This window comes from Pecten maximus, chromosome 5 (genome assembly GCF_902652985.1).
Source record: "Pecten maximus chromosome 5, xPecMax1.1, whole genome shotgun sequence".
NCBI classification, from domain to species: domain Eukaryota; kingdom Metazoa; phylum Mollusca; class Bivalvia; order Pectinida; family Pectinidae; genus Pecten; species Pecten maximus.
The window spans coordinates 21,520,485-21,541,835 of NC_047019.1; the positions used below are offsets into that span (position 1 = coordinate 21,520,485).

General features: G+C 35.7%; 2 protein-coding genes across 4 annotated transcripts in view; both read right to left on the reverse strand.

Annotated features, from left to right (window-relative positions):
- LOC117327494 overlaps positions 1 to 17,526 on the reverse strand; it is a 71,195-nt gene extending 53,669 nt beyond the window's left edge. For all 3 annotated transcript variants that reach the window (XR_004532651.1, XM_033884505.1, XM_033884508.1), the window contains exons 1-2: positions 17,438 to 17,526; positions 11,090 to 11,204 (exon numbers count right to left, since the gene is read on the reverse strand). The gene's annotated coding sequence lies outside the window, so the exon portion shown is untranslated. The remainder of the gene's footprint in view (positions 1 to 11,089; positions 11,205 to 17,437) is intronic.
- Positions 9,513 to 21,351, reverse strand: part of LOC117328358 (centrosomal protein of 97 kDa-like) — a 41,348-nt gene continuing 29,509 nt past the window's right edge. Inside the window, exons 7-10 of the mRNA XM_033885884.1 lie at positions 18,129 to 18,233; positions 17,438 to 17,472; positions 11,090 to 11,204; positions 9,513 to 9,533 (exon numbers count right to left, since the gene is read on the reverse strand). Of these exons, the coding sequence (XP_033741775.1) occupies positions 9,513 to 9,533; positions 11,090 to 11,204; positions 17,438 to 17,472; positions 18,129 to 18,233 (276 nt within the window). The remainder of the gene's footprint in view (positions 9,534 to 11,089; positions 11,205 to 17,437; positions 17,473 to 18,128; positions 18,234 to 21,351) is intronic.

Sequence of the window (21,351 nt, forward strand, 5' to 3'; positions counted from 1 at the left end):
TCAGTGATGTGTTCCATCATACTGTCTAACTGTACATATAGATCAGTGATGTGTTCCATCATACTCTCTCACTGTACATATAGATCAGTGATGTGTTCCATCATACTGTCTCACTGTACATATAGATCAGTGATGTGTTCTATCATAATGTCTCACTGTACATATAGATCAGTGATGTGTTCCATCATACTGTCTAACTGTACATATAGATCAGTGATGTGTTCTATCATACTGTCTCACTGTACATATAGATCAGTGATGTGTTCCATCATACTGTCTCACTGTACATATAGATCAGTGATGTGTTCTATCATACTGTACATATATATCAGTGATGTGTTCCATCATACTGTCTAACTGTACATATAGATCAGTGATGTGTTCCATCATACTGTCTCACTGTACATATAGATCAGTGATGTGTTCCATCATACTGTCTCACTGTACATATAGATCAGTGATGTGTTCCATCATACTGTCTCACTGTACATATAGATCAGTGATGTGTTCTATCATACTGTCTCACTGTACATATAGATCAGTAATGTGTTCCATCATACTGTCTAACTGTACATAAAGATCAATGATGGACTGGTTTCCCAATCCTTTGTCCAGTAATCATACTAACTCAGTGCTAGATCCCTGATTAACAGGTAAACATACAGTATAGAAATATCTATGGTCAGGGAGTATATCATGTACACCACACACAACATACTGTACCTACAGGTCTGATAATTCACAGTTCTATTGATTCTGAAATGGACAATTAAACAAACATAGACATTAGGGGTGAACAAAGGTCAGTCAGCTGGATGTGACTGACCACAAACTACACTTGGTCAGTGCCCAAAAATGCCAAACCTTAAATAGGGAAATTTATAGCATTGAATGTAACTGACCACTTGTCAATCCTTACCCTACTGGGGATATTTCATTTGGTCATTAACTGATCAATGATAAAGTATTATACACTTAAGAGAAATGGCCTACTGGCTTATGTCAGCAGATTACACGACTGGCTGACTACCACAAAGTAACAGACAAGATTCTAGTATTACTACCAAATCACTGTTACAGATTTAGGTATTGTTGAACCTAACCAGCTTCTAATGTTTTATATTACTAAATAATAATTCAAAATCCTATTGGTCCAATATTAAAATGTTCTGGAGACCCAAAAATGAATTATTTTTACTGAAAATGTTGTGTACTATTGACTCGATATTGAAATATTTCTGTATGACTGACCTGATCATCTCTATACTCTGACTGAGTGTAGTTCTGTGTCATTGACCCAATATTTCGATGTTCTATGTGCTACTGAACCAATATATCATAAGTTTCGGTTAAACGACATGTCAAATCTTCAAAATCATTTAATTATTTATTTTGATTTTTTTTTTCTAATATGGAGTGAGGACAATAAATACAGAATTGACAAATACATTCAAGTGTATATACACTCTGTTGGTCCAGTTAACACTGCACTTCATTGAGATTCCACTTTAACTTGTCAGTTAAGGAAAAGTTTGAGGTTTACACTAAAGAGCTAGGAGTGTAGGAGGGTCTCCCAGACGACCCCCTACTGGTGGCTAAAAACTGTGTACACAAAAGTCTCCAAAAGGATCAGGGACATAAACCTATGATGTATTATAAATAACTTATCCTATATCTTTATACTTACATGTTAAATCAATTTCCCAATAAAAGGGTATAGATGCTCACATTGCCTTTGTGCTATCCATGTTATCAGCATCTGATAGGTTTCTCAACACAACAAAGTCAAAGGCTTCACTTAGGGTCACAAAAGGTCACCACCATGTATCTGACTGTCTGACAGTCAAACTTGGCTTGTTGAGCTCAAGTGGGAATTTCAAGTTCAGCTTACACCCCTGAAGTTCTGCCCATTGAATTTGACAGATTTTGTGAATTTCCTGATATCAAATCTCTAAGAGGTTATCAATTTGTACTTGAAATTCTGTGGGGAAATTTTGGTCTACTGTTCAAGTATTGCAGAAACAAATTTTACAGAAATAAATCATATAAAATACAAACAAGTAAATTTTTTTGAAAATGACATTTGAATTTTCCATGCTAGTGTCCATATTGTTTATCACAGATACTCCTAATACAACTGACTAATCTTGTGAATAAGCCCACTGTAGTGATGTAATACTTTCATGTGAATAAGCCGATTGTTTTTGCTGTTATACTTTCATGTGAATAAGCCCGCTGTAGTGCTGTAATACTTTCATGTGAATAAGCACGCTGTAGTGCTGTAATACTTTCATGTGAATAAGCACGCTGTAGTGCTGTTATACTTTCATGTGAATAAGCCCATTGTTTTTGCTGTTAGACTTTCATGTGAATAAGCCTGCTGTAGTGCTGTAATACTTTCATGTGAATAAGCACACTGTAGTGCTGTATAATACTTTCATGTGAATAAGCCCGCTGTAGTGCTGTAATACTTTCATGTGAATAAGCTCGCTGTAGTGCTGTTATACTTTCATGTGAATAAGCCCATTGTTTTTGCTGTAATACTTTCATGTGAACAAGGCATCGCAAATGATACAAATCCCCTCGCGTGCTAACACATGAACTCTGACGCAAGCTGGACCCATATATGAAGTTTGGTCAGAAACCGTTTAAAAATGAAGTCGCAACAACGCTGACAAAGATTTTCTATAAATAGTAACGCTGACCTTGACCTTAACCTTGGCGCCCTGAAACACGAACTTGTTTGAGGTATTGCCATGCTGGACCCATATATGAAGTTTGGTCAGGATCCATTCAAAAATGAAGTCGCATTACAGCCCTGACAAAGATTTTCTATAAATAGTAACGGTGACATTGGCCTTGACCTTGGCACCCTAAAACACGAACTCGTTCGAGGTATTGCCATGCTGGACCCATATATGAAGTTTGGTCAGGATCCATTCAAAAATGAAGTCGCATTACAGCCCTGACAAAGATTTTCTATAAATAGTAACGGTGACATTGGCCTTGACCTTGGCACCCTAAAACACGAACTCGTTCGAGGTATTCCCATGCTGGACCCATATATGAAGTTTGGTCAAGATCAGTTCAGAAATGAAGTCGCAAGTGTGCTGACAAAGATTTTCTATAAATAGTATGGCTGACCTTGACCTTGACCTAGGCACCCTGAAACACGAACTCGTTCAAGGTATTCCCATGCTGGACCCATATATGAAGTTTGCATGGTCAGAATCCGTTCAAAAATGAAGTCGCAAGAGCGCTGACAAAAAGTGAACATACGTACGTACTTACGTAAGTACTTACATAAGTACTTACGTAAGTACATACTTACGTACGAACGGAACGCTATATCCCCTCCCCGACTTTCGTCGCGAGGGGATAATAAGCCCACTGTAGTGCTGTAACGCTTTCATGTAAATAAGTTCTTGCTGTAATATTTTCATGTGAATAAGCCCGCTATATTGCTGAAATGCTTTCATGTACATAAGCCCTGCTGTAGTGCTGTAATACTTTCATGTGAATAAGCCCGCTGTAGTGCTGTTATACTTTTATGTGAATAAGCCCATTGTTTTTGCTGTTATACTTTCATGTAAATAAGCCCATTGTTTTGCTGTAATACTTTAATGTGAATAAGCCCATTGTCTTCCTGTAATGTTTTCATGTAAATAAGCCCACTGTAGTGCTGTAATACTTTAATGTGAATAAGCCCATTGTTTTTCTGTAATACTTTAATGTGAATAAGCCCATTGTCTTGCTGTTATGTTTTCATGTGAATAAGCCCACTGTAGTGCTGTAGTTCTCTCATGTGAATTAGTTTAAACAGTTGAATTAAGTATTCAATACATGACAGGAATGGAAGCAGACTTTCCCCGCCTATCTATAACTGGCATTAATGTGATAAATATATATAATCAGTCAAAGGTATTACCTAACTGATGCCACTTTCATCTCTTTGATCACCTCTGTATGACACATTTCAGGGTAATTCATCAATAGTATACCCATTATGTAAATGGGCTACTCAACAACATTTCTCACAAAATGATGGATTTTTACATGAATGCTACTTTCCTCCTTATTTTATCAATACCTGGTATATGGTTAACTCAATGATGCTTAGATAGATAATTCATTGATATTTCTCACATAATGAAAGACTCATCAATATTTCCCATGACATCAACTCACCAACATTTCTCACAACCTGAGAGGAAACTCACTCATATTTTTCACAATATGATAGGTACATCGATCAACTGTTTCTTGTTACAACATGCATGAAGGCTTTTCTTTAAAAAAAAATCCTCGATATGGGCAACTCTCCGATACTTTCCACAACATACAGGTAATTCATTGATGTTCAGCACAACATCAGAATGACTCATCAATATTTCTCACAAAATAAAGGACAACTCACCTATATCTCTCACAATTTGATGGGCATCTTATCTGTACTTCTCACAACATGAGGGGAAGCTCAACCTTTTTTACAACATGACAGTTACTCTTCAATAACTTCCCCTAACATAAGGGGATAAACATGCATCCATACATCTCACAACAACAAACACATAAAGTGATTCATGTAATGTGTTGTTTTTTACTCGACACACTGCTACAGACATAATCCTGCACATTATATATATACTCACACCTGGACTTCTATTCTTCACAGCTTCAAACAAAGAGTTCTTCAAAATGTCACTTCCAAACATTCCACAATGATTTATCTCCCTTTGAAGGTCTCCAATGAAGTGTTATTGATGTTTTTGGTTGAATTGTCATGAGACACCCTTATATAACATTTGACCTGGTTCTGATAACACAGGTACTTAACAGTGGAGATCATTTTACCTTTATTTATATACCTGTACTTTTTTACCTGTTGGATCAGACCTAAGCCTTAATACCAACAAACGATTACTAGTGTGACCTTGAGGTCAAGTGTTGAGCCACTTTATAGCACTCATGTTACATAGTACACCAAAATGAAAAGTACAATCAAGGGAATATTACTATAAAATAGCTTCCATCTTTAATGGTGTGGACATTTAAGGAAAAGTACAAAGCTGAAAATCTTTAAGCTTGATGAACAAGCATTTAAGGAAGTACAATAGTACTAATGAAAATACAATGTACAATAAATCCAAGTTTATACATATAAATGTGTATAGATGATACTTGCTTAATGTTCAACTTCAAATTATATATGAATGCAAGTCAAATGTTAGTATGAGTCTTCATAATCATTGTCTTAAGAAGAAGACTAGGTGTTGCCCATTACTCCAGTCCAATTGTAGAGTATAGTTGGTAATATTTGTGGGGGATTTCATTTTGCTTTATTTGCCGTCATTGAATGGAGCGGGGAAAAAAAAAAATTTAATACCCACAAACCAGTTCCGACTGTATACGTACTTCAAGTGACATTAACACAGCCCGTAAAATTGAAAAATATATAGTTTATAAAACTTGGGAATTAAGAGAAATGAATAAGTGATCACCAGAATTTCTCACCAAATACTCATGGTAACTTAATAAGTTGGGGGCCTACACAGCTGAATAAATAAACAGTTCTCTTTATATTCTGTACAGGTAACATATACAAAAGTCCTTTACAATACATATGTTCCTAGTTTGGTAAATAAACCAGATTACTGATATCTGATCAATGTTTAATGATGGGATCAATATCAATCAATATATTTACGTAATTGTTTAGTATGTTGTAATAGTCCGTAATTTGTCTACAGAAATCTGTTTGTTGAGCATATATTACCTACACTGAGCGAAACCCTGTATCACATATTACACAAACCTTCCTTTGAAAAGGAACCTGAAATGCCATGCATTTTTTCAGAAGATTGAGTAATCAATTGCATCAGATATATTTCTATATATCTCAATTATGACTGTATATTGTTGTTATGTTAGTTAACAAGATCTAACCAGGAGCATTACCAGATTCATGCGCAGACAGCTGCCCCAATTATAAAAGACTGCTATGCAAGATTAATTGAAAATGACTATAATTACAAATAGTCCATGTATTCCCTAGAAAATATCTGTAAAACATATATGCCCTAGCTGCCACATGACAATCACAGTTTGAAGAGATCGCATCAGCAGTTCCTGAGATTAGCATAAAAAAAAATTGTATGAACTTTGGAAATATGTGTAAGGTTTATTTTCCTTTCTTCTTTATATCCCCCCCCAAACTGTTTTTTTTTTGGCTTAACATGTTCATTGACCACTCATTCTGTCAACAATTCATCATTTATGATCAATTTCATGTTTTTTTGCGAGATTTCATTTCCTTTTTTAAACAGTTATCAGACACAGACAAGAATTTTTTTATGCTTGAATCTGTAAGATTTAAAAATTCTAAGAATGATTTGAAACACAGAGACTGAGGAATTTACTATATTAAGAAGATATTATGTAACAGTTAATACAGAGCCCTGGACCAACAAGGAGCTTCACTGAACAGCTGTGTTGCTACGAGACTGGCCAACCTCACCTGATCGAGGAGGTCGCTCTTCAGGAAATGGACAATTCTCAGAGCTTTGCAGGGAATCATTAAAACAAATAATGGATTACTGTGATCATTATCAACTGAGATACATAAAAGGAGTGTGTTTATGTAAAGAAATGGTTCTAACAATAAAAATGCAATCTATTTATGATTCAAGATGTACACAAATTGTCATTTTTTATCTACCTTCATGAAAAATGGTAATTTTGGACGATTTAAAAATTTCAGGTTAAATCCTGCTAAACAGTGTATTTTACTTCATCTTCTGAAGAATTCCTTTCTACAACTCTTGAAATTTTTTTATAAATGGTACCATAATTTTATTGTTTATGAGATTGAAAATTTAAGGGAGATAACTCTTAACTCAGTAAGGTAACATATATCCTTAAATACGTAATTTACTGTTGTTACACACGTAAAACACAGTCATCTCAGTATCTATAGGAATAATTGATAGTCGAATCAGCCCAAACGACCAACTCTATTTAGCGACCCTCTGTTCTAAGCGACCATTTCAATTCCTCCCGAGCGTTTTCGCTATATATTTTAACTCTATTAAGCGACCCTCTGTTTACGCGACCAGCGACCACAATTTTTCATTCCTGTGATAACAATAACTCTCTAATAAGCGACCAAAAGTCTCCAAAATGCCTTCCATTACCATTTTCACCTTGATAACACCCAAGTAGTTTTACTTTTCATGAAAAAGGACGGGAGAGGAGGCGAAGAGACTGTCTAGAATTCTGACGATTTTCAGATGTTTTATATATGATACATCAATTTGCATGAGAAATATAACAATGAAGGAATGCATAAACAGTTAACTTACTGTTAAATCGTGATTTGTTATCTTTTTTGAGACATTAAACAGATATTTGCTAGCGAAAAAGTTGCTGTTTTTAAAGTAGGAAATGCAGTAACGTAAATAATATTCGGAGTGGATTTCAGGAATTAAGAATATATATATAAATAATTTGAAAGTAATCTAATTAACCAATGAAATGTATTTTTCATGTTTAATTGATGTATTTTGCTATGCTGAAAAAATTAAAAAAAATAAAAAAATAACGAAAAATTAGCACAGTTATAATTATAAAAAAAAAACACAAAAAAACCACAAGTTTTTTGTTTTGTTTTATTTAAAGTGGTGGTTTATTTTTCATATATATTATTAATCATTATTGCCAATTTATAAAGTGAATAAAAAGCTCATGAACATTTATTAAATTTAAGATACCATCTCTTTTAAGAGACCACTCTCCATTAATAGACCGTTTTTCAACTTCCCTTGAGTGGTCGCTTAATACAGATTCGACTGTACAGTGTTTGCCATCAGAAATGGAGGGAGATTATAACTAATCCACAATTTTCTAACTTTTTATAATATGGCTATAATTACATACTTTTCACAAAGTTCTTTGTAGTGCCTTCAATCTTTGTAAATCAGTAAGTCATTTTTTTGCAATTTTTTTTGTTTTGTTGTTGTTGTTATTTTTCAAAGTATGTATAATTTAAAATGCGAGTACTATTCAGTGTATCAACTGAAAGGAATAATTTTATTCTCAGGTTTTGTTGATGAACATTCTGTTTTTAATTATCATGAAAATATTGAACATTTTGCCTTACAGTATATTAAGTTGACAAGGAATCACACAACTTGGTCCACAGAAGACCATTCCTGTGTTTGATGACACAATTCAATAATATCCAGTAATGGCCCAACACTTCCGTGCCTCATTCAAACGAGTTCCTATTATAGGTCAAAATGAGCTTCACCAAAGTCAAACAAAGGGATGATTAGGAAGGTTTTTTCTTTTGATCATATTTTCACTGAAAAAAAGTCATTTATTATAACAGATTTTGTAAATAGAGTGGAAAAACTGAAGGAAAACCATTTCTGTCATGAATCTAATGCAATACAATGCACTACTGTATAGCTCTTTGTGATGTTATGCTATGGTATACTACATCTATATGATGTGGTCGCTACACGAAATAAAAGGTACAAGTCCGGACACCTTTACTTAAACACCTTTTTTTCCTAAAACAAAAAACATCAACTATTTTGCTGACACAAAGGCCTATCTATCCCACACCTATGACAAATTCCCTATCCATTGCTCAATTGATCAGCTGATTAATTTTCATTAGATTCTTATCTTCTATCATAAAATGGCTAAATCAACTGATAAAGTTACTATTTTGAGGAAAATGTTGTCTAACCATGATGGATATTTTATTGTATGCAAATAATTTAATATTTGGGCAAAGGCAGTTTATGTTTGAAAATGTTCAACTGAAATGTTAAAATTCCCCAGGCCATCAATATCTGATCAATACCATTTCTCAATGTTCTGCAAACCTCACGATGAATGGAGAATAGTCCAGATGTCTTCGGTCTGTGTATTTACTGAGCTATATCTACAACACCTCGCTTGATGCCATTTTCCTCCTCCAAGATAGACAAGATCTATAAACACTAATACAGTGCTGACTCATGACAATTATAACCTAATGTTAGATCTGGTAATGGCTCTTGTCTCCATCCAAAGGTTGACAACAGGCAGTTTGATCTGTCAGGGTGAGGGGCTTCAGACAACAGCTTCCTGTGCTGATGATATAAATTACCAGCTACATCCTAGATTTTTTATACAACATGAGTCTGGGTGTCTAACTTGTCTACAGAATGGACGTGTATAACATTAATCAGACTAATGAGAATTCTTATCAAATTTCTGTAAATATATCTTTAAGCTTACTGAGGACCCATGTACAACCTCCAATAGCAATATTGATTTTATCTGAGTTGTATTTTCGTCTATACCTTGGTAATGTATAATATTATACCTGGAAATGAAAACCACCTGTCATATTTGATATATTTATTGATGGTTATTCTTACTATGTTAGTCTAAAGGAGTTTTTTTTTAAATTACCTCCAAACACTGAACAGAACCTGAACAATAATTTTAACTTAAGTTCATGCAAACTGCATCTGCAACTGTAAAGATAACCTTACATCTAATAAATATGACTCCCCAGTCATACATACCTAGAGCTGACTGACTGATTACTCCTCATAGTTGTTCTCCACAGACTTGACAAAGATTTGTCTAATCCTCAAGAAAACATCCCCATCCTTACAACTTAATCTGCATCTACCCACAAATGTTCTCTTATATAGTCAAGAACCTTCTCTCAGAGTCAAGAGTTTGTTTCATCCCTTCGGAGACAAAAACTTACTTAATTGCCTGAAAGCCAAGAACTTGCTGCATATCCCCTTATATTCAAGAACATGATTCATCCTCTCAAAGTCAAGAACTTGCTACACTCCCTCAGAGCCAACTTCTTCATCACCTCAGAATCAAGAAATTGCAAAGAGCATGCATGCTCAATCACCTCAGAGCAAAGAACTTTCCCATTCGTTTTGAGCAAAGAACTCACTTCATCCCCTATGAGCAAAGAATTTGGTTCATCCCTTTAGACCAAGGAACTTGTTGCATCTTCTCAAATCAAGAAACCTCCACACCTAAAAGCCAAGAGCCTGCTCCTTCCTCTCACAGCAAAGAACTTGCACCATCCCATCTGAGTAAAGAGCTTCCTTTCTGCATTAAGGCCCCTCCTCCTCCTCCTCCCCATCAAAGAACTATATGCATCCCATAAGAACCAAGAACCTGCATCCTCCCATCAAAGACGGGAACTTGCACAATGACCATCCCCTCAGAGCCAATGAGCCTGAGGTTGGGAGATGTAAAGTATACATCAGCTCATCCAACTTTTGTTATTTTTATAACAATGACATCCAACTTTTGTTATTTTTGTAACAATGGCATCCAACTTTTGTTATTTTTGTAACAATTTCATCCAACTTTTGTTATTTTTGTAACAATGTCATCCAACTTTTGTTATTTTTGTAACAATGTCATCCAACTTTTGTTATTTTTGTAACAATGTCATCCAACTTTTGTTATTTTTGTAACAATGTCATCCAACTTTTGTCATTTTCCTAATGTCATTCAGCTCTACATCTGCTTACTTATAAACAGTCTGAATTCAAAAATCAAATGGATTAAAAAAAAATGTTCCTTTAGTCTAAGAACAACCATGAAATCGTTTTTTTTTTCTTCTTACCTATTTTTTGACAATTTCTTAATTGAAATTGAACAACACATTAAGGCATATTAAACTCCTCTCTGATTGTTATTGACTCAAAGTTATTAGGGTATTGATGACATATCCAGTTTATTTTTCTGTTTTTGAAAGCTCAAAGGATGGAGAATGATACTTGATACGCAATTACTTAAAAAAATAAATGAAAGATATACCTGTTCCTAAACATGCAAAACTGACAAAGGTATATATTATCATGTTCAACATTTTGTTTCAATTCCACTTTAGTATGTAATGTCACAACAGCAAACAACATCCAACTCCCTCTCACGTCAGGGGTTATCATCAACAAGACCGTATTCTATCCTCAAGTTTCTGAGAGTTTATGTTGTCTCGAGGTAATAGATAAATGAGAGTCTGTAAGACAACGGAAAGTTTAAAACTGACCTCAGCAGAGTTGGTGAGTGGACAAACGCTGGCCAGGTACTCCACGACCTCCACATGCTGTCCTGGTTTGAAGTGACGACCTTTGCCCTGGCAATAAATCCATTCAGCCTTCAACCTGAAACAAATGAGGTACATCATTTTCAAATTTTGTCCTTATGCAGATGATAAGTCCCAATATTGAACATGCAGAAATATATAGGGACTAAGGTGAATCTATCAGGAAAGATGCACACAATACATTCTATGAGATCTATCTGTTATTACAGGATTCACTTAGATTTTGCAATGATGTGTTGAACTTTTCTGTCCCTATTTTGTGACCACTCACCAATTCAATGTGCAGTATTGTGTGTATTGAGAGGAGTATCCACCATGAACAACAACGAATGAAGCATGAGGTTTTCTAATGCAAGGGTTGCAGTTCAAAGGTCAAAATGAATCATTCTCTACTGAAAATGCTAACCAATTAACTGTACGACTAATTATGTCCACACTAACGAGTCAGGCATGATTGTATTACAATAATAATTATACTTAATGTTTTTTATCGTTATTGATGGAATATTTTATTTGACATTGAAGATTTGTAGGAATCAACCACAAGGGAACATGTTTGTGTTTAATGATCAAATCTTTTTTATTGATCAAAAGACATTCTTAATCTAAGAAAACCCAAATTGTGAAGCCTTACCAAGATTGTTACAAAGAATTATTTTCTTTATTGTTTGTTTTTTCTCTATAAATTTTCATAAAATTCAATCATCAATAATGTTCTCCCTCCAATTTGTAACCTAGCTAAACTGAAATGACAATTCAGAAATCTATATTTTGTATTTGGCAGTGTGCCATGAAACTTGCTGAAATGATTATCATCTAACAGCCATACTTTGAGAGTCAGATATGTTTTCTAATTTGAATGGGCATCTTTTTAATACTTTTGATTATCAAATGCTTTTAATCACCCTCTATGTAACTATCAAGGCTGTTATGCATGCATTTTCAAGATTCATTAAGCTGCCTTTCAAAAACATATACATCAACTTCAGAAAGAGCGATTTGTAATTCATGCTGATGTGCACTGTTAAATGAAGCAGCACTATATCGCCCAGACAAATGCTTAGATTATACCAAGCCACTGTGAGGCACGCTGATGAGTTTCAACCCTGATGCAGCCTAATCAGCACTTATAGTTGTAATTCATCTTTATAGAAAAAATACTGATCACCATCAAATGTCAGATCCATATAGTTTGATCCAGTTGTGTGTTCAATACACCTAACAAAATATATTGAGGAAGAAATATGCTTGATAAAATATCTTTTAGGCTTTCTGTACACCAGCCAGCATAATTCTCAAAATCTAATAGTGTCTACAGTCTAAATATACATGATGAATACAGGTCAGACTACATACTGTCTGTCTATGTATGAGACTGTACAGGTCAGTCTACATACTGTCTATGTATGATACAGTACAGGTCAGACTACATACTGTCTGTCTATGTATGATACAGTACAGGTCAGACTACATACTGTCTGTCTGTGTATGATACTGTACAGGTCAGACTACATACTGTCTGTCTATGTATGAGACTGTACAGGTCAGTCTACATACTATCTATGTATGATACAGTACAGGTCAGACTACATACTGTCTGTGTATGAGACTCTGTACAGGTCAGCCTACATACTGTCTGTCTATGTATGAGACTGTACAGGTCAGACTACATACTGTCTGTCTATGTATGATACTGTACAGGTCAGACTACATACTGTCTGTCTATGTATGAGACTGTACAGGTCAGTCTACATACTGTCTATGTATGATACTGTACAGGTCAGACTACATACTGTCTGTCTATGTATGAGACTGTACAGGTCAGACTACATACTGTCTGTCTATGTATGAGACTGTACAGGTCAGCCTACATACTGTCTGTCTATGTATGATACAGTACAGGTCAGACTACATACTGTCTGTCTATGTATGATACTGTACAGGTCAGACTACATACTGTCTGTCTATGTATGATACAGTACAGGTCAGACTACATACTGTCTGTCTATGTATGATACAGTACAGGTCAGACTACATACTGTCTGTCTATGTATGATACAGTACAGGTCAGACTACATACTGTCTGTCTATGTATGAGACTGTACAGGTCAGTCTACATACTATCTATGTATGATACAGTACAGGTCAGACTACATACTGTCTGTGTATGAGACTCTGTACAGGTCAGCCTACATACTGTCTGTCTATGTATGAGACTGTACAGGTCAGACTACATACTGTCTGTCTATGTATGATACTGTACAGGTCAGACTACATACTGTCTGTCTATGTATGAGACTGTACAGGTCAGTCTACATACTGTCTATGTATGATACTGTACAGGTCAGACTACATACTGTCTGTCTATGTATGAGACTGTACAGGTCAGACTACATACTGTCTGTCTATGTATGAGACTGTACAGGTCAGCCTACATACTGTCTGTCTATGTATGATACAGTACAGGTCAGACTACATACTGTCTGTCTATGTATGATACTGTACAGGTCAGACTACATACTGTCTGTCTATGTATGATACAGTACAGGTCAGACTACATACTGTCTGTCTATGTATGATACAGTACAGGTCAGACTACATACTGTCTGTCTATGTATGATACAGTACAGGTCAGACTACATACTGTCTGTCTATGTATGAGACTGTACAGGTCAGACTACATACTGTCTATGTATGAGACTGTACAGGTCAGACTACATACTGTCTGTCTATGTATGAGACTGTACAGGTCAGACTACATACTGTCTGTGTATGAGACTGTACAGGTCAGACTACATACTGTCTGTCTATGTATGATACAGTACAGGTCAGACTACATACTGTCTGTCTATGTATGATACAGTACAGGTCAGACTACATACTGTCTGTGTATGAGACTGTACAGGTCAGACTACATACTGTCTGTCTATGTATGAGACTGTACAGGTCAGACTACATACTGTCTGTCTATGTATGAGACTGTACAGGTCAGACTACATACTGTCTGTCTATGTATGATACAGTACAGGTCAGACTACATACTGTCTGTCTATGTATGATACTGTACAGGTCAGACTACATACTGTCTGTCTATGTATGATACAGTACAGGTCAGACTACATACTGTCTGTGTATGAGACTGTACAGGTCAGACTACATACTGTCTGTCTATGTATGAGACTGTACAGGTCAGACTACATACTGTCTGTCTATGTATGAGACTGTACAGGTCAGACTACATACTGTCTGTCTATGTATGAGACTGTACAGGTCAGACTATCTACTGTCTGTCTATGTATGATACAGTACAGGTCAGACTACATACTGTCTGTCTATGTATGATACAGTACAGGTCAGACTACATACTGTCTGTCTATGTATGATACAGTACAGGTCAGACTACATACTGTCTGTCTATGTATGAGACTATACAGGTCAGACTACATACTGTCTGTCTATGTATGAGACTATACAGGTCAGACTACATACTGTCTGTCTATGTATGATACTGTACAGGTCAGACTACATACTGTCTATGTATGAGACTGTACAGGTCAGCCTACATACTGTCTGTCTATGTATGATACTGTACAGGTCAGACTACATACTGTCTGTCTATGTATGAGACTGTACAGGTCAGCCTACATACTGTCTGTCTATGTATGATACTGTACAGGTCAGACTACATACTGTCTATGTATGAGACTGTACAGGTCAGACTACATACTGTCTGTCTATGTATGATACTGTACAGGTCAGACTACATACTGTCTATGTATGAGACTGTACAGGTCAGACTACATACTGTCTGTCTATGTATGAGACTGTACAGGTCAGACTACATACTGTCTGTGTATGAGACTGTACAGGTCAGACTACATACTGTCTGTCTATGTATGATACTGTACAGGTCAGACTACATACTGTCTGTCTATGTATGAGACTGTACACGTCAGACTACATACTGTCTGTCTATGTATGAGACTGTACAGGTCAGACTACATACTGTCTGTGTATGATACTGTACAGGTCAGACTACATACTGTCTGTCTATGTATGAGACTGTACAGGTCAGACTATACATACTGTCTGTCTATGTATGAGACTGTACACGTCAGACTACATACTGTCTGTCTATGTATGAGACTGTACAGGTCAGACTACATACTGTCTGTCTATGTATGAGACTGTACACGTCAGACTACATACTGTCTGTCTATGTATGAGACTGTACAGGTCAGACTACATACTGTCTATGTATGAGACTGTACAGGTCAGCCTACATACTGTCTGTCTATGTATGAGACTGTACAGGTCAGACTACATACTGTCTGTCTATGTATGATACAGTACAGGTCAGACTACATACTGTCTGTCTATGACGTATGATACAGTACAGGTCAGACTACATACTGTCTGTCTATGTATGATACAGTACAGGTCAGTCTACATACTGTCTATGTATGAGACTGTACAGGTCAGACTACATACTGTCTGTCTATGTATGATACTGTACAGGTCAGCCTACATACTGTCTATGTATGAGACTGTACAGGTCAGACTACATACTGTCTGTCTATGTATGATACTGTACAGGTCAGACTACATACTGTCTATGTATGAGACTGTACAGGTCAGACTACATACTGTCTATGTATGAGACTGTACAGGTCAGACTACATACTGTCTGTCTATGTATGAGACTGTACAGGTCAGACTACATACTGTCTGTCTATATATGAGACTGTACATGTCAGACTACATACTGTCTGTCTATGTATGAGACTGTACACGTCAGACTACATACTGTCTGTCTATGTATGAGACTGTACAGGTCAGACTACAAACTGTCTGTCTATGTATGAGACTGTACAGGTCAGACTACATACTGTCTGTCTATGTATGAGACTGTACAGGTCAGACTACATACTGTCTGTCTATGTATGAGACTGTACAGGTCAGCCTACATACTGTCTGTCTATGTATGAGACTGTACAGGTCAGACTACATACTGTCTGTCTATGTATGAGACTGTACAGGTCAGACTACATACTGTCTATGTATGATACAGTACAGGTCAGACTACATACTGTCTGTCTATGTATGATACAGTACAGGTCAGTCTACATACTGTCTATGTATGATACTGTACAGGTCAGACTACATACTGTCTGTCTATGTATGAGACTGTACAGGTCAGACTACATACTGTCTGTCTATGTATGATACTGTACAGGTCAGACTACATACTGTCTGTCTATGTATGAGACTGTACAGGTCAGACTACATACTGTCTATGTATGAGACTGTACAGGTCAGACTACATACTGTCTATGTATGAGTCTGTACAGGTCAGACTACATACTGTCTGTCTATGTATGATACAGTACAGGTCAGACTACATACTGTCTGTCTATGTATGAGACTGTACAGGACAGACTACATACTGTCTGTCTATGTATGAGACTGTACAGGTCAGACTACATACTGTCTGTCTATGTATGAGTCTGTACAGGTCAGACTACATACTGTCTGTCTATGTATGAGACTTTACAGGACAGACTACATACTGTCTGTCTATGTATGAGACTGTACAGGTCAGACTACATACTGTCTGTCTATGTATGATACAGTACAGGTCAGACTACATACTGTCTGTCTATGTATGATACAGTACAGGTCAGACTACATACTGTCTGTCTATGTATGATACAGTACAGGTCAGACTACATACTGTCTGTCTATGTATGAGTCTGTACAGGTCAGACTACATACTGTCTGTCTATGCATGATACTGTACAGGTCAGACTACATACTGTCTATGTATGAGACTGTACAGGTCAGCCTATATGCAATGCCTGAAGACTGTTCATGCATCAGACTTATGTAAGTACCAAACTATTATCACAGTATGGCAGTTTACTGTGATTCTTATTTTACCTAATTAATATGCCCGCCCACACTTGCCCTGTCACCATTTTGCCTACAGTGACACTGACAAGTTATTTGTCCCAGTGATGCTTCCTTTAATTCACCGAGTCACAATAAGATATTATACACTACAAGATACACTCTTTCATAAGTGGTTAATCATAACCTTTGACCTTTGACTCTTTTAACTTTGACCAAAGGCTATCAAAGTAAAATCAGGTATAAAACTTAATGTTACCACACTATGGTATAAACCAAATCTACCTCTATATCTATATCTACTTCCATTTAGATGTTGGTATAATTCCAACTCTTGTGATTACATTTAATGGTTTCACAACCCCATACTTGTACAATTACCTTTCTTTGTCTCTGATGAGGTAGCCATCCAGAACCTTGAGGGAGTTGATCCAGTTGAGGATAAAAGGCCGACTATCAAAGCCATTGGTAACAGTCAAGGATAAATATCAAACAATACTCATCTAAACAATCACTTCATTTTAATTTATTTGTATATCTTGAATTTATTCATTTCTACTTCATTCAACTACATGTCTTTAAACCCACATAATTATATATGTATTTTTTATATATGTATTTTTTATAATTATTTTGTGACTAAAGAGCTACGACAAAAATATGTTTACTACGTGTATATAAATATTTCAGAAACATTTTTGCTTTATAAATTAACTGATAATATATCTGAAAGTTTTCTCTATTACTTCAAGGAGTATATGTTGGACTGTTCCCATAGTGTTCTGGTAGCATACAGAAGGAGTATATGTAAGTTTAAATAAAAATTATGAATCAATTATACGAACATTTTAAACTCTGAATTTGGATTTTAAATATTAATCATCATTTCAGGTACTCAAAACCAAGTCAGGTTTTAAAGTGCTTTTTAAAATTTTGTGAATATCAAAAACATTTTAGATCAATAATGGCATAAAAATATGAGTTTGACCAAATAATTATTATAAACTTATTAAATATGAACTAGACATTTTTTGTGTATGATGTAATGTCTGTGAGGTGTTATAGGTGATACATGTATATACAGACAAGGATATGGGGTGGAGGCAGTCATCAGTACACATGGGTTGTTGGTGAGTGAGAGTTGCTCCAGGTACGGCAGACAAGACAGGTACATCACCTGTAAATACAAAATATTACCTGTGATTGATTATCTATCAAACAAGATGTGTTAAAGGTTTGGAGGATATTCAGTATATGTATATAAGTAGTAAATCAATGGAACTTCATGATAACTTTGTCAAAGAAAGTTGACATTGAACCAGCAGGAACGAACCAAGAGTCAGGAGTTGTTGTTTTTCAACAGAAATAAAAGTACCACAAATGTTTATATTATTTCATTTATTTATTTCCTTTTTGTAGGTGCCTTTCTCAAAACTGCTCTCTTTTTTTATTTCACAGGGAGGGGACGGGTTACAAGGATAGCACATCTAACATTGTTTCTGCTTCACAAGTGGGTACATGTATGTACCAATGATATATCAGTTTCATTCAATCAGCTACCAAGAATGTTAATCACAAAATATAATTTTGATAAGTATTTTGTATTCCTAGCAAACCTTTTGTTTGATGACAGCTGTTCTGGATTTAAAACCAGCCACATTCATGTCCTTTGCCGAAATACTTCACATGACACTACCGTTAATGTACATACTTTTTGCTTGTGCAAATAAATGATAGTCATATTTATTAGGAATATATTTCTAAATATTTACCCAAGAACTTATCCCGATACATTTTGTATTTCTATTTGTCCATTACATGAGTCATTCTGTATTGTAGTATTTTATCAATGTTAAATACCTTAGGAATGTCCAAAAAGAACAAAAACACTTTCCTAGTCCAATAATAGTTCAGTAATTACTCATACACAGGTCTGATTTAGTCACGATATGCGACATATTTTCCAGTTTTGATCTTTAAATTTTTTTTTATTATTATTATTAATGTATTATACGGTAATTCCAAACCTTAAATTCTTTTGTGAATTATTTCATGCAATAATCGTCCTTTAAAAGTTATGCAGTTGCCAACAATTTCAAACCGTTTATTTATCAAGCTTATTAACATAAATATAGAATATAAGAGTCATAGTGATTCAGTTGATTGATAAAGAAATATCGAAAGTTTGATTTCCACATGTGGTGGGAAATATGTCTTTTACTGAGACTCTTTTCCTTGTACATTTATGTAGGTCAACACCAACTTTCTAGAGTGGGAAATATCCTTGTACATTTATGTAGGTCAACACCATCTGCCCAGAGTGGGAAATATCCTTGTACATTTATATAGGTCAACACCACCTGCCAAGAGTGGGAAATACCCTTGTACATTTATATAGGTCAACACCACCTGTCTGGAGTGGGAAATATCCTTGTACATTTATATAGGTCAACACCACCTGCCAAGAGTGGGAAATACCCTTGTACATTTATATAGGTCAACACCACCTGTCTGGAGTGGGAAATACCCTTGTACATTTATATAGGTCAACACCACCTGTCTGGATTGGGACGGTAAATCTTCTTTCTGTGGCGGTTTGGGCGGGCCCATATTCGCCAGTCGCTTGTCGTTGGTATTTACAGTTGTCCCACGTTTTATGTGTTAATGTCGTGGGAGGGCGACCGAAAGGGGCCAATAAGGCTTACCAAGAATATATGAAAAAAAATTATTTTATCAGAGAGTATATATGTTTGTTAAAAAAAAAAAAAAACAAACAAAAAAGAAAAGAAAAGTTAACTGTTCAAAGTGTAATTATTGTATATGTTTATGTACTTAAGGAGAGTTATTTAGTGGTTTGTTATGTGCCCCGGGTCTAGTACAGCCGGTTACACCCGACAGTAGAGGACGTCACTGCTTCCGTTAGGTACAGTACCTAGTCCTTTTGCCGGGCTTGGCCAGAAGTATAGATGGTCCGGGGAGTCCCTATGGTGTATGCGTCTTAACTTGTATCCATCGTGTGTATGTAAAACGAAAAAAAAAAAAAAAAAGAAAGAAAAAGAAAAGAAAAAAAAAAATAAAAATAAAAGGATATATTTATATAAGATTAATAGAACAAAAGAATTCATAATTTAACTGATACGGAGGAGGATTTAGATTTACTCTGTCGATGATAATGTTTTATACTTATTATAAGTAAAATATGAGGAGAACCAACCAGCTTTTTATTTGATTACGTATGCTTCTACGTATGTCTGGAGCGGGAAATATCCTTGTACATTTATATAGGTTAACACCACCTGCCAAGAGTGGGAAATATCCTTGTACATTTATGCAGGTCAACACCACCTGACTGGAGAGGGAAATATCCTTGTACATTTATGCAGGTCAACACCACCTGACTGGAGAGGGAAATATCCTTGTACATTTATGCAGGTCAACACCATCTGACTGGAGTGGGAAATATCCTTGTGCATTTATGTAGGTCAACACCACCTTGCCCAGAGTGGGAAATAACCTTGTACATCTATGTAGGTCAACACCACCTGACTAGAGAGGGAATTAAGGTCCATAATCTGGCTTAGATATCATAAAACTACCCCTATCAGTGTCACCTACATAATTGAGACAGTCATGTTGACACCTAAATAACCCATGGTTTACTGTACTCTACATAGGCCCCATTGTTTCAAACACAATATCATACCATCATGGCATTACATTATCTTGACATTAATGGAGAAAGATGCATGTATACCTGGGTAGTCAATATTGTCATTTTAGATTTCAAATACCGTATATCGTTTTTTTTTAGCATATGCCAAATTTCGCGTTTTCTGTACAAAATGACAAGTTTAATTTTTAGCTTATTTCATTTTTAGCGTTTTCACCACGTGTAATTCAAATTTTAGTGTACATATGTTTCATATACAACAAAAACGAAGAAGTACAATAATAATAATTTATCTACACGTTTGTTTGCTTCAGCAAACTCAGGTCTGTCCCTGATCGGATTTTCTTTGTCCTTCCGTGTAACGATTACAAATCGTAGCATGGCCATGTTTCACTTGGCAATGCGACTCTCGTAATGATTTCAAATAGATCTATACAAATTAAAGGACAAAACATATGGTCAACTGTGAGTACATTTTTATTGAATAATACAGTTCAGTCGAGTCACGGCCAATTAAGCACACCTGCATACGGCATGTGTAAACAGGTGATCGGTTCATGAAAACACCCCTACAAGGGAGCTAACTCTTACTGTCAAATGTGATCCATTTTAGCGATATCTTATA